The 13,445-nt window shown below is 32.9% G+C and overlaps 1 protein-coding gene across 3 annotated transcripts; it reads right to left on the reverse strand.

Moving 5' to 3' along the window:
* Positions 1-3,564: 3,564 nt before the first annotated feature.
* On the reverse strand, positions 3,565-9,260 carry LOC140982865 (serine--tRNA ligase). Of its 3 annotated transcripts, none has more exons than XM_073449633.1 (10): positions 9,115-9,260; positions 8,331-8,494; positions 8,155-8,225; positions 7,154-7,315; positions 6,960-7,065; positions 6,379-6,572; positions 5,019-5,122; positions 4,680-4,863; positions 4,315-4,494; positions 3,565-4,068 (listed from the first exon to the last, which is right to left on the reverse strand). In XM_073449633.1, exons 2-10 carry the CDS (start codon positions 8,461-8,463, stop codon positions 3,865-3,867), a joined length of 1,338 nt encoding a protein of 445 aa, XP_073305734.1. In that variant the 5' UTR covers positions 8,464-8,494; positions 9,115-9,260; the 3' UTR covers positions 3,565-3,864. The 3 variants fall into 3 exon arrangements, with proteins under 3 accessions (XP_073305734.1, XP_073305735.1, XP_073305736.1); XM_073449634.1 differs by having other exon boundaries at positions 8,331-8,482; positions 9,115-9,254; XM_073449635.1 differs by lacking the exons at positions 8,331-8,494; positions 9,115-9,260 and having other exon boundaries at positions 7,154-7,311; positions 8,155-8,199.
* Between the last annotated feature and the right edge of the window lie 4,185 nt (positions 9,261-13,445).

Consider the following 13,445-nt stretch of genomic DNA (forward strand, 5'->3'; position numbering starts at 1 on the left):
GAGGTAAGTTATTTAATTTAATATAATATGTCTCGTCATCAACTCAATACATAATACATGTGCTAAATAATAAATAATGATTACTATATATCATGATTGAATGAACGATCATATATAATATATCTACTCAGTAAACGTGTCATATGATGAGTGTATAAGGGTGCTATCCATAAGGATGACATGAACAAAACCCGGTAGTGAGCTTAGAGACCTCTCATGAGTGTATCTAATTCAGTTTCCAATTATTTAATGTTATTAAATGAAAGCTAGCTCACAACAAATTAACCAACACTACACTTTGTCAACTTGAATACTAATTATATTTCAGATAAATAAATAAATAATTTGAAATTTCATATAAAACTATTATATTATTATTATTTATTTGGAATAATAAAATCACAGCCATCATGACCCAACGACATTCTTTAAATTAAACATTACTACTCTCTATAATTTCATTTCAACACAATTTTGTTGATACTTTAGATTTAAAAATTGAGATCGTCAAATAAAATATTGTTGAAAAGGTTAAAAAAAATTTTGAATTATATATGTTTCTTTCATGCCAAATTAAATGAAGGATCACAATTTTTTTAAGTAAAATTAATATATATAATTAGAAAAGAGCAAAAGTAAAGTTGATGGAATTGGTAAAATGAGTAGGAGCACACATGAAGAGCCAGATATCATGTGAGTCAATAAANCATTTTTTAAAAAACAAAACAAAAAATTTTGTGTGGTTGTGGGCGTACCACGTAGACAGGCGCCCACAGGTGTGCAGGAGAATGGTGTGCAGGTTATCATTGCTTTATATATATACCAAATCGAGTTAGTCTATGTTTCGCTGGGATCAATTCTTCTCACATTTCAATATCATTAGCTATTTATATTATATTATTAAGTGTGAGATACTTAGAGTAACTATTTTAGAGGACATCGAAATATTTAATTTTATAATTACTCTTCTTACACTATTAAAAACCTCATTAAGTCACTAGCTCCATATTTTACGTAAAAAAAACTTTCATTTTAAATCGAACAAATCTTCTAAATTGAAAATAATTTCGTGTTAGTTTTTTAGTATTATTTGATCAAACTAAAAATAATAATAATATATGCAACGCGTGTGCATCTTTTATTAGTATTAATGAATCTCGACACTCATCTATACATGTTCATACATATGTAATTTTTTAAGATATAGTTTGCCTAAAAATAGCTTATATTTGATCACTGAATATAAATATAAATTTTTTTCTATGAAAAAAATTTATATAAATATATAAAAAAAGACTTGATTTTTTTTATTAAAAAAATTTGTCTTCTTGTACTATCAATTAAAATGATGCGTAGTGTCATTCCCAGTAGACCCCCACCTGCGCTGGCTCGAAAGCACATGAAAGGGTATAAAGTTGGACTCGTTTTCAACCGTTGGATCGAAATCTATCGAGATATTTCCAAATGTGAATACTTTCACACATTCATAATAAAATTCGTATAGTTTCTATTTTTTCACAAAATGACACAACTTCGACAAAAATAGAGCAAGTTCCCTTCTGCACTAACTAATTATTATCGTTTTGTTGTTCTTATTATTTAATTTATTTTTAAATATTACATTGTCAACAAAATTAGAATAATGAAAGACCAAATAATTTATACCATTAGGGTTGAGCTTTGGATTAAATCGAATATTCTACCGGATCGAATAGTTCAAAAGTGAATTAATTGAACTTTTTTTCCGGCGAAACCAAACATTAAGACTCTGTTTGGATAAGTATTTTATAAAACACAAAAACTTGTATGAGATGGTTTCACGGGTCGTATTTTGTGAGACAGATCTCTTATTTGGGTCATCCATGAAAAAGTATTACTTTTTATGCGAAGAGATTATTTTTTATTGTTAATGTCGGTAAGGTTGACCCGTCTCATAAATAAAGATTCGTGAGACCGTCTCACAAGAGACCTACCCTTTATAAAAACGTTTTTATAGTTAAAATGTGTTTGAACAATTTTCTCTATTATTATAAAAATATCTCTCAATTGTTATTTAAAAAATATGCTCGGAGAACAGTTTTTTAAAAAATATTTTCATAAACCTTTTAAAAAAACATTGTTCAAATAATTTTTTTATAAAACAATAAAAAAAAAATTTAAAATAGTTGTCCAAACAAAAATGTGACGTGTCTAATATTGTGATTTTCTTGTAATAATCAAATATCGAGATTAAACATTGCGCGCGATAATGAACTGGTGTGTCTCCCATCTACCATGAGTTATGATTTATTGGAAAAAGGTTCTTAATTAATTATAAATAGGCACATGCTAAGTTGACTTAAATTTGAATTAATTGTCTTAATTATTTTCTAAGAAACTTCTTTTTAATGTATCCCGAATTATCTAAAAAAGAAATATTTAAAAATAAGTACAACAGGCAACAAGAATATAATCGTTGTATATTAATTGTTGTTTAATTTTTAATTTCTAAATTATCAATAATAAATTGAATTGCATGACATCTCAATTACATGCCCACAATTATATATTAATTGTTTTTTTGTCGAGACATGTAATTTGGAACTTATAATAAAATAGATACGAGACATTTCAATAATAAATGCATTAGGCATGCTTCTTTTCTTTGCAATTATAACTAAAAAGCATGTGCTTTTTGTACTTAGTGCATGTTTAGTTGTAATGAAACTAATTAGTTTTAGAGTGTGTCTCATGTGAGACCGTCTCACGGATCATAATCTATGAGACGGGTCAACCCTACCCATATTCACAATAAAAATTAATACTTTTGGCATAAAAAATAATATTTTTTCATGGATTACCCAAATAAAATATCCGTATCACAAATACGACCCGTGAGACCGTCTCACACAAGTTTTTGTCTTAGTTTTATGTGTACATGGGTAACTTGGATGGTAGGGTATGGTGAGTCCATATTAAGAGGTCAGAGGTTCAATCTCATCCTGTTTCTTTCATCTCAGCTTTGAGTCTACCACACAAGACTTGCCCAGTGTGATTTACTTCGTCAACATGATTTACGGGCTACTGCGTTAACTTTTTTTTATCCAAAGTGCACCGAAAATAACGGTTGCGGATTCTCAAGATTAAAAAAAATAGCTTTAAGTCACACCTTTTGAACTCAATGTTTACTTGAAATATTTTAATACATAAATTTAACATATTCAATATATTTTACTAGATCTAATTAAAGATAACATTAGATATGAACAAAGGAATTAACAACTATGGGTTGAGATAAGAATTTTTAATGTATAATTAATAATCTAATATAACTTATAAATCTTTATTATATTTTAAGAAAAAGGAAAATAATATTATTGCAAGATGGTTATCCTTGATGCCTATGGTCTGTAGCATATGGTTTTGCGACAATGAGATTATTTTATTATTAAATAATAAAAGGGGTATTGATTCCTTTAGTTATTCTGGTAGGGAACACCTGAATCCCGTAGACATTTAACAACTATCAATAATAATTAAGAAATCTAATATCATATTAACCCACAATTTAACCACTCATTTAACAAGTGAATCGTGCCATCTGCAATTATATTCCAACTTACTACGGTGCATTGGTCTATATATCAAAATTAACATTTGGCTCAACACAAACTCTTTAATCAAAACAGTTATCGTAAACAACAATCTCATAAGTTGTAAACTGACAGAATGCATATTCCAACGCCAATAAATGTATTGTTGCCATAGAAAAAGGCGCGGCCAATGGGACAAGTAAAAAAACCTTGTACAGCGACGGAGAGAAGGTGCTAACTCAAATTTCATTTGCACGTCTTAAATCATGGAGAATAAGGAACTGGGATTTCTTTACTTAGTCTTCTTCCCTTTGGTCTCCTTGCCCGGGTCATTCTTGAAAGGAAGGAAGGTCTTGCCGCCCATGTAATATCTTAAAACATCTGGTATTTCGACCCCATCCTCCTTTTGGTAGTTCTCGAGGATGCAGCACAATGTCCTCTCGGTTGCTGTGAGGGTCGAGTTTAACATGTGCACGTATTTAGGTTTATCGTTACCCTGCACATGTATTTGTATAAGAAAAGTTAAGCCTTTGGGAGAGAATAAAGATTGCGAGACAATGACTAAAAAAATCAATAAGATAGGCACACGACCAAGAGAGAGACAGAGAGTTAATAGTGTTGAGGTCTTGTATAAATTGGTATTTTCTGGTTGATCCTAAAGATGCCCTGGAATGATTTGTCCTCTGGCCTAGGTGTAAAATTCATGGAGAGAGGCTGACAATTCCATGCATACTAATTTTACCTTTTTTTGCCCGTAGCGAGTTTCCAATCTTCTCGCCTGATAATCTGTACAGTTTGAGCAGGAGACCAGTTCTCTGTACGTATTTGATGCAGGGAACCAACCCTCCAAGTCATACTTTTTCGCAGCTGCGTCGTTTAGTGCCCCGGAGACAATGGCTACAACTTGATGGGGAATTTTCAGCTGATAATCCATAAAGTCAGTTGAAATTAATTCATGATGTGAATATAAAGAAAAATAAATGGTGACCATTAAATTAGCAGGCATAGGAGTTAGCTTCAAAACATAAATTTTCACTACAACCCATATATAGTAGATTTTCATGGTTGACGCAATCATCGATAAACAAGGGAAATTGAACGAGATACCATTTTATAGAAATCCTCGGAATTTTTTATCATTTCTTCGTGCATGTCCCATGACTCATTTTCATTTGGGCTGGTTATACAGAATTGTTCCACCTTCTCAAACTGATGAACACGAAAAATTCCAAGAGTATCTCGACCATGTGAACCTGCTTCTTTACGGAAGCATGACGAATATCCAGCATATCTGATAGAACACATTATTCATAAGTAAAACAAAAAACAAAAATTAAACAAAATAAAATCTTAACTGACTGCAAAAGAATATGTTAAACCCAACAATCTAGCTATAAGACTATAGCAGGCCAAGTTACTCAATTGGTGATAATGGAGATATTGTACCTCAAAGGCAGTTGCGAAGGATGTATCCAATCATCTAGGTGATATGCACAAAGCGGTTGTTCAGCAGTAGCAATAAGATATTTCTCGTCTCCCTCGCCAGTTACCTATTGAACATACAATCAGGCATATTTTTAATTACCAAAAAAAATAATTTTTCCATTAAGAAAGCTATTAAGCGTATAAACAAAATTGCAAGCAATATCACCACCACATCAAGAAAAAAATCCATGTGGGATTCAGCAAAATAATTTAATCGTATGATAGTGTGAAGAAAGTCCTATCAAATAAAACACAAAACTGATCTGAGCCTCTCAAATTGAATCTGTTCATTCGACTGGTTAACAATATCATTACATAATATAAAGAACCAACACTCTTAAAGTGAGAATTCATATGCTAAACAAACAAAACATTTCAATTCATTTCACACGCTAACCTCAAGGTGCTCTGGAATAAACTAAGATACCATCTTTGTCCATTTTCGACCTTAAATGGTTGCGAGTACCCTCTAACATTACCTGTTTGACGTTATTCATTATCCTATATCTTGACATCTATCATATCGCTCATTGAAAAAACTTCAAGTTGGCTAGTGCACCAGGAGACAAAAATATGTATGACTCCTTGGAGCATCAAATAACAATAACTCTATTCTTCATGTTATCTTCATGAGGTTTCAGTAGCTTTTCAAAGAATATTTGGCAAAATGATAGTTGTCATGGGATAAACGCGACCTGGAATTTTAGCAAAATACGGCACTGCAACACAAGAGGTGTGACAATGAAGGTGACCATTTTGGACAAAAAAAACTCATATATAGTCTCCAAATTACATGCTTTTCCACTTCAAATTGCTTAATAAAGTAAGGTCTGTCTCCAGCCATCTTATAGATTTGTTACAATAACGACTCGAAGGTCTTTTCAAACAAATTTGCATTCTCTACACCAGTTGTCTCATAATACTTGTTCAGTAATTGATAACTTTGTTTGGAGTTCATCTCGATTTGGTTAGACATTTGAAAACATAAAAAAAAATCAGCTAAAAATACTCTAGTAAAATGTAACTAAAGCAGCAGATAGGAAACAATTGGAATAAGTTCCTCAAGAACTTGAGAATCCATCCGAATAATGGGTCAATTCTAATTTTTTCTGGTGTGCGACGTATCAATCTTACAAGTGTTGAGATTTGAGCCTGATTGAACTGGAGGATTGTCGTCCCTTTAAAATGGGATATGGTCTTTTTGTTTTAATTTCCACCTATTTTATTTTTTCACCAGTCCAACACTCGTGCCCAGTACAGCTCCAAGTGTGGCATGAAATTTCTCTAACAGTTTGAGTTATAAAATAGGTTCAAGAATAACCTTGTAAAGTTCTTCATCAAATTGTGTCAATTGAGCACACTTGGCCATAATTTCTTTTCTCATGAAGAATGGAGTCTGTAACGCAGTAAAGCCCCTCTTTTCCAAAAATTCAAGACCGAAATTGATCAAAGCTTGATTAAGTCGCACACCATCCCCTTTGAGATAGAAACCTCTGCCTCCAGCTACATTTGCTCCTAAAGTAAACCAAATTTAGTTGCATTAGTAGGCCACCGCAATAACAATGTGCAATAATTGTGAAGTTCAAAATATCTGATTGCGGGTGAGGCATATCGGCTGCTGTCGATGTGGATCAGAACCCCTTCTCTTCACGCATTATAATAATCAAATTTGTCCAAGTAAGTAACTTATTATCGATAAAACAGAATCATACGTAAGATCAATCAAGTGAACTGCGGAAATACTCGAGTCTCCTGGAGAAAGAGATTTCATTAACTAGAAAATAAATAGAAAGACCAAAAGTACGAAATTAGACATCAACTTAAACGGTCCCACGATTATACAGTTACATAACATGGTAGCACACAATACATGATATTCAAAATAATAATAACACTTTGTACCCTTTTTAATATCCGCAATTCCCAGAAGCTCGACAAGATCAACATGATTTTTCAGCTTTGGTGCAGTCCACCTCTCTCCCCATGATCGTTCAACAGCATTATTTGCCTATAAAATATTTCATCTTTCAAAGGAATGTCTCATCAAAAGAAAACATAAATTTACAGAACATAAACAACTTCAGTAAACGACATACCTCATCATTGCTGATGGGTACAGAATCATGTACAAGGTTTCCTATAATTTGCAGTCTAGACTGCACTGCTGCTAAAGCCTCTTGCACCTCCGCCTCTTTCTTTGCAGTAAGTTTTTTGTTTTCCTCTGTACTTGCAATCATTCCACTGATATCATCACCTGACTTTCAGGACCCAACAAAAGAATTCAGTCTCATATCCAACCATATTAATGAGAGAAAGAACAGAAAACTCGGTAGCATTGATAAATAATAAAAGATCCAAAGGGTAATGCGAGTCAAGCTCCATAAATGGTAACTACACAGCCCCTCAATCTAAACAACAAAGGAATCGGTTTGTTTCTAATATCTTAAATTTCTAGAAAATGCAATAAATTTATAACTGACAAGCCTTTTTAGGTTTACAAAATACCCCGGCGTACCCAGGTAAAATTTGACGTGTCAGGAACTCTACATATCCAAGTATCATTTGGTTGGATTCCTATACAAAAGCATCTAATCAACTATGCTAAGGAGTGTGTCGTGCGAATACTTCGAATTTTATCTTTGAGACGGTGGCTTAAATGTTCAGCATTGTCCCTTCAGAAATCAGAATGTTGTGGACTTTCCTTGTGACATAAACTGTACTGGACAAGGCTAGAGTGTGAGCCTTAGTAATAGACAGTTTTTATACTACAGTTATTGCTCCTACTAGTGTAGGCAATCTTTACATCAGGATCATACGCATACACTGGTTTAGTTAGTGCACAACGGAAAACAAAACATCAAATCTACATCTGAAATTAGAAAGAATAATTATGTACGGAAACCGTAAATATGTAGGCCATTAGTGGCATGTGCTTATTCATATTTTAATTTTCTTCTCCATCATAGTCAGTATTACCAGCACAGCCCTGGTTCTAAAAACAATAGACAGAAAGAAACATGCCGAGTGAGAAAAATTAAAAAAATTCACACGAGAAAAAAGTGTTATATAGACCAAGTAAATATGAAGAAGTACTCACAAGTCTGAGACTGGCTATTTTTTTGTTTATACCGTTAAATTCCTTCTTCAACAAATCTAGGTCATATTGTCCTACAATAATATCACATCAAAGTTGCGTAAATCCACATAATGAAGAACAGCACATCACCCAAACCACAATGAACAAGGAACTATGAAGTTAATATGAATAATTACGTTCCCGCCAAGCTGTGTCAAGTTGAATGACCTCGTCGACAAGACCAACATTGGCGTAACGACGACGCTGAGACTCTCTGATTTTTTCCGGGTTCCCACCTTTCTCTTCCCGAAAGAGATTAATGTCCAACATGCTTATCTACCTCTCCTACCTATTAATATTTCTGCAACATTCAAACAATAGTCAAAAATTGGAAAGCAGTTACGATTTTTGCTAGATTAAAATGCTAAACGATAAGTAATGGAAAAAAACTACAGTGATGTGTAGAATCGATGTTAACTCAGTGAAACAGCAGAGATAAGACGCTAAAAATGAGTTCGGTCGTGGTAACAAGATATTAGTTGACAACCCAGATAGATCAGAACCACGATCAAATTTTACAACCTGAAAACGAAATTAGATTACAAACGCGGCCCGCAATTCTTAGGGGACTCGACCCGAGACCGTGTCTGGGGTCCTCAAACTTCACTACCTTTTCCATAAACATTGGAAACATAACACATCACTGAATCAACCAAGGGTCAAAAGTCACCTAAATCTCCAACTTACAAAAAAGATAACCAAAACGGAGACTCATTCCGAATATAATAACTCAAAAGAGATTGAGAAAGAACAATATTACAAAGAAGCCCACGTCCAGAAACATCACATCGTATTCAGATTCAGAGTCCAAATAGCTTACACAAATCTACAATTTATAGGTTGCCAACGCCTTATTCGGCATCATATCTTGAGAAATTGTCAAATAAAATAAACAGAAACAGAAAGAAACGAAGCGCTTACCACGATGCGGACAAATTAGAAAGGAAGATCGAAACACAAGCGAAAGTGGATCGGAGAATTCGTAGACGTAGTTAACTGCGAGAGCTAGGGTTTATACTATTTTAATTTGAAGTTTGGGCCTTGTTCGGCCCCTCTCATTCCGTATTACCCAACCATTTATGTAATAATAAATAAAATTTTATTTTATTAACACGTCACATTTTTTGTTTTTAATTTTTTATTAAATAATTATGGTCATATAATTATATTTTAATAATTATTTTTAGTATTTTTTAAATCATATGATTAAATTTTTATAATTACAAAATTAAAAAAAATTATTTGTGACATTCACATGTATTTAAAAATATAATTATCAAATTTCAACAATATACCAGCAATTTAATCACATGATTTTAAAGAAAAATGACTAAAATATTATTATAACATAGTTACAAGACTATAATTAATTCAATAAAATATTTATGACTAAAAATGTCTCATCTTAATACATACAAAATTAAAATTGATGTGATATGGTTAATTTTTTATAATTAGAAATTTTTATATTATTTATTTATATAATATAGAAATTGTATCAACGGATCATGGATATACGTTTTTGTTTATTTATGCATTAAATATATAGTGAATTTTTTTATATTTGGAATTTAAACTTAAAATAATTATATACACCGAAAATTTTTTTTTTTTGTTTTAAAAATAGCACATACCAAAAATAATATTTTTAATTTTTAAAAATAGCAAATGTTTCTAATTATAAATTTGAACGATTTCAAATCATATGAATGACAATTACATGATTTAATCAGTACGCTAATTTGCATTTGTTCCATGGCAAGCTAATTTACCCAAACTTAATATTCATGATTTATGAATTGTTTATATTATTTAATTACATCACCGTTGAAATTCCGTGAAGTCCAGAAATTCATCTAGAGGAGGAAAGGTAAAAATCTCGGAGTGAAGCTATTAAAGAAATGGAAAAAGTGATGTTCATGGATTCTTTGGTGGAATAGGAATTTGCAATGAAAAAAATGGAGAATTGGAGTTTTCAGTATTTTATTTGAGAGTTGTTAGTCGGGTAATCTCTTGGGTTATATTAAAAAAAAATAACATAAAAATTCTTGTGAGACGGTCTCACGGATCAAGTTTGTGATACGGGTATTCTATTTACGTCACTTACAAAAAAAAATATCATTTTTATGCCAAAATGTTACTTTTTATTGTAAATGTGAGAATGATTAACTTGTCTCACGAATAAAGATCTTTGATATCATCTCACAAAAGACTTACTAAAAAAATAATAATCTATCTAACGATCAAGAAAAATGATAGATCCGCCTTAAAAACTTAGTTAACACACATATAGTCGTCAAGATTTTGGTTTCATCAATTGTCCTCACATGTGTTTAAAGCTCGTTACTTCCGATGTGAGACTATTTTTTTAGATGCTCGAATTGGAGCCAATCCAAGCTTTGTGTGGAGGAGAATTTTGGCTTCCCAATATCTCATTAGAAGAATAGGCTCCGGACATCAAACATTGATCTGGGGCGATCCTAGGCCAGCTGAACCGTGTAACCATTATATAGAGTCAGAGTGTGTTCCGGAGCGTAGCCTCGTTGCGATCACCGGAGAGTGATGCCTGGGATTTCGACTTAGTTAAAGAGATATTTAATGAGAGGGATCTACGATTAATTGATTTTATCCATTCCGTTGAGTAGAAGGATTCATGCAGATAATTGGACGTGGAGTGGTGACGTGAGGGTCAACTATTAGTAAAGAGTGGATATAAAGCATTGATGTTGAATAGGGAGCTATCTTCTAATTCACTAAATATAAATTGGAAACTGATCTGGAAATCACATCTCCCTGCCAAAGTACGAAACTTTCTTTGGAGAACCCACTACGAATGCTTTGATACAACGCAGAATCGAGATCCCGGATTAGGGATATAAATGAATCAAACTGCTCGTGAGCTGCTCGGAGCTGAGATCGATAAAAATCTTGTCTGTTAGCTCGAGCTAGACGATTTTATCGAACCAAGCTCGAGCTTAAGGGCATTTGGCTCGTAAGATTGCGAGCCAATTCGCGAGCTCGAGCTCGACTAGTTTGTTAGGTCTTGAGTATATAATAATGACTTACATTGTCTCATATCGAAATTCAAGTGTAAGTTAAGCGATTGAAAGGCTGTAAAATGAAAAGTCTGCCACCTTAAATTCTCATATCTTAGTTGATCTTTTGGCTAAGAATGTTTGATGAGCTCGAAAAAGAGCTTGTCTAACGAGCTCGAAATTGATCTTGTTTAACGAGCTTGAAAACGAGCCGAGCTCGAGCCACACTCGTTAAACATTATAAACTAGCTATTAATGAGTCGAGCTCAAGCTTGAGCTATTCGCGAGTTTAACAATTTTAAAAATAATCCAGCTCGAGCTTCATGATAAAATCTCGAATCGAACTCGAATAATTTTAAAACTAACCGAGCTCGAGCCTCATGATAAAAACTCGAATCGAGCTCGAGCCTGATATTATTCGGTTCGACTCGTTTACATCCCTATTTCTAAGTGGTGACCTATGAGCCATAATGAACCAGATGAGGACTTCCATGTACTGGTCTCTTGCCCATGTGCAAGGAGCGTGTGATGCCTTACATCTATTGGTAATCATGTTGGCTTGACTGGATCTTTTGTGGAGTGGTGGAATGATTTGGTCACGATAAAAGCACAACATGTGATTGAGATGGCTGCAGTGGTTTTATGGTGTTTATGGCAGAACCGAAACGATGTGGTATGGAATCCGAAGAGCAAAGTTGCACCTATCATCTTTCAATTCCGAGTTTCTGAAATGCAATATTGATGCCGTGATATTCTCCAATCTTGGTAAAGCACGCTATGGATTCATTATCACAAGTAATCGAGAAGTTGTAGCAACAACTCAAGGCAGCCGACCTGGAGTTTCCAACCATTCGATATCCGAAGCATTAGGCATAGGGAAACTCTCGGTTAGATGATGGAATTGCAACTCACAAAAATTATCACTGAATCGGGGACACAATCGATCATGGATGCCATAGATTCTAAACCACCAGATTCTTCTACTTTTGGTTTAATTATTGAATATATTTGTTAGTATATCGTTTTCTCGAACCCGATCAGCAACATAAGTTTAAATTTATTTTATTTTGACGTTCAAAATTTTTCTTGAGTGTCATATCATTTAAACCAATCATATGATAATGTAGAACAATTTAACTTCGCAAATATAATGTCAACTCCAACTATTTCAGATTTTAATTGGAGATGGTCATTCTTGTACATCTCTACGAATATACATTCTTCATTCTTAAATCGTCTAATCAGGTCCATGATTAGAAACTGGATTCTTCGTATAAATCGCACTAGAGATATGAAAAAAAATTTACGTCGATAGTAGAACACCACAATTTCAGAAATCCAACGACGGTGAAACAACTTCGCAGTGCTCGGCAGCTACTCACGGGTGGTGGAGTGGCGGAACTCGGACTTGCTGATTTTTATCTCCCAAATTGGGGTGACAGAAAATATTAATTTGATTTTCTTGATATATATATTGTATATATTTTGTTGTTATATTTATTATTAAAATTTGATAACAATTTATAAATACAATATCTCAATCTTTTTAGGATTCTAATATTATCATGATTCTTTATTTTATTATTTAAAATTCTCATGTGGTATTTTATTTTCTTGAAAAAATAATGCATAGGTAACCCTTGGTAATGCATATATATTCCCACACACACACATATATAGACATATACAAAATTTAAATAATCATTCTTTAATGAGTGAGTCTCATGTGAGACCGTTTCACGGATCTTAATCTGTGAGACGGGTCAATCCTACCCATATTCACAACAAAAAGTAATACTCTTAGCATAAAAAGTAATACTTTTTTGTGGATGATCCAAATAAAAGATCCGTCTCACAAATACGACCCGTGAGACCGTCTCACACAAGTTTTTGCCTTCTTTAATTACTTAGTTAACTATTAATCAATTCTACATTTTTCTATAATATTTCATGAGAATCTTGTACATAGTATACACCACTATTAATTTATTATTTACTTATTATATTCTAAATTTACTAAATAAATATTTGTAAACTCATTATAATCGACGACCAGATATCGTCTACAAATCTTGTCCATATAATGAGAAATCAAAATTTCGAATATCAAATCTTGAGAGGCCTCATGGGGTACCTACGTATATTCAAAGAATTTGTCTATGCAGCTTGCATGATTATTCAGATAAAGTAAATGTTATGATTTGATAAAACCATAAA

The sequence above is a fragment of the Primulina huaijiensis genome, chromosome 8 (genome assembly GCF_012295235.1).
Source record: "Primulina huaijiensis isolate GDHJ02 chromosome 8, ASM1229523v2, whole genome shotgun sequence".
Lineage (NCBI taxonomy): Eukaryota > Viridiplantae > Streptophyta > Magnoliopsida > Lamiales > Gesneriaceae > Primulina > Primulina huaijiensis.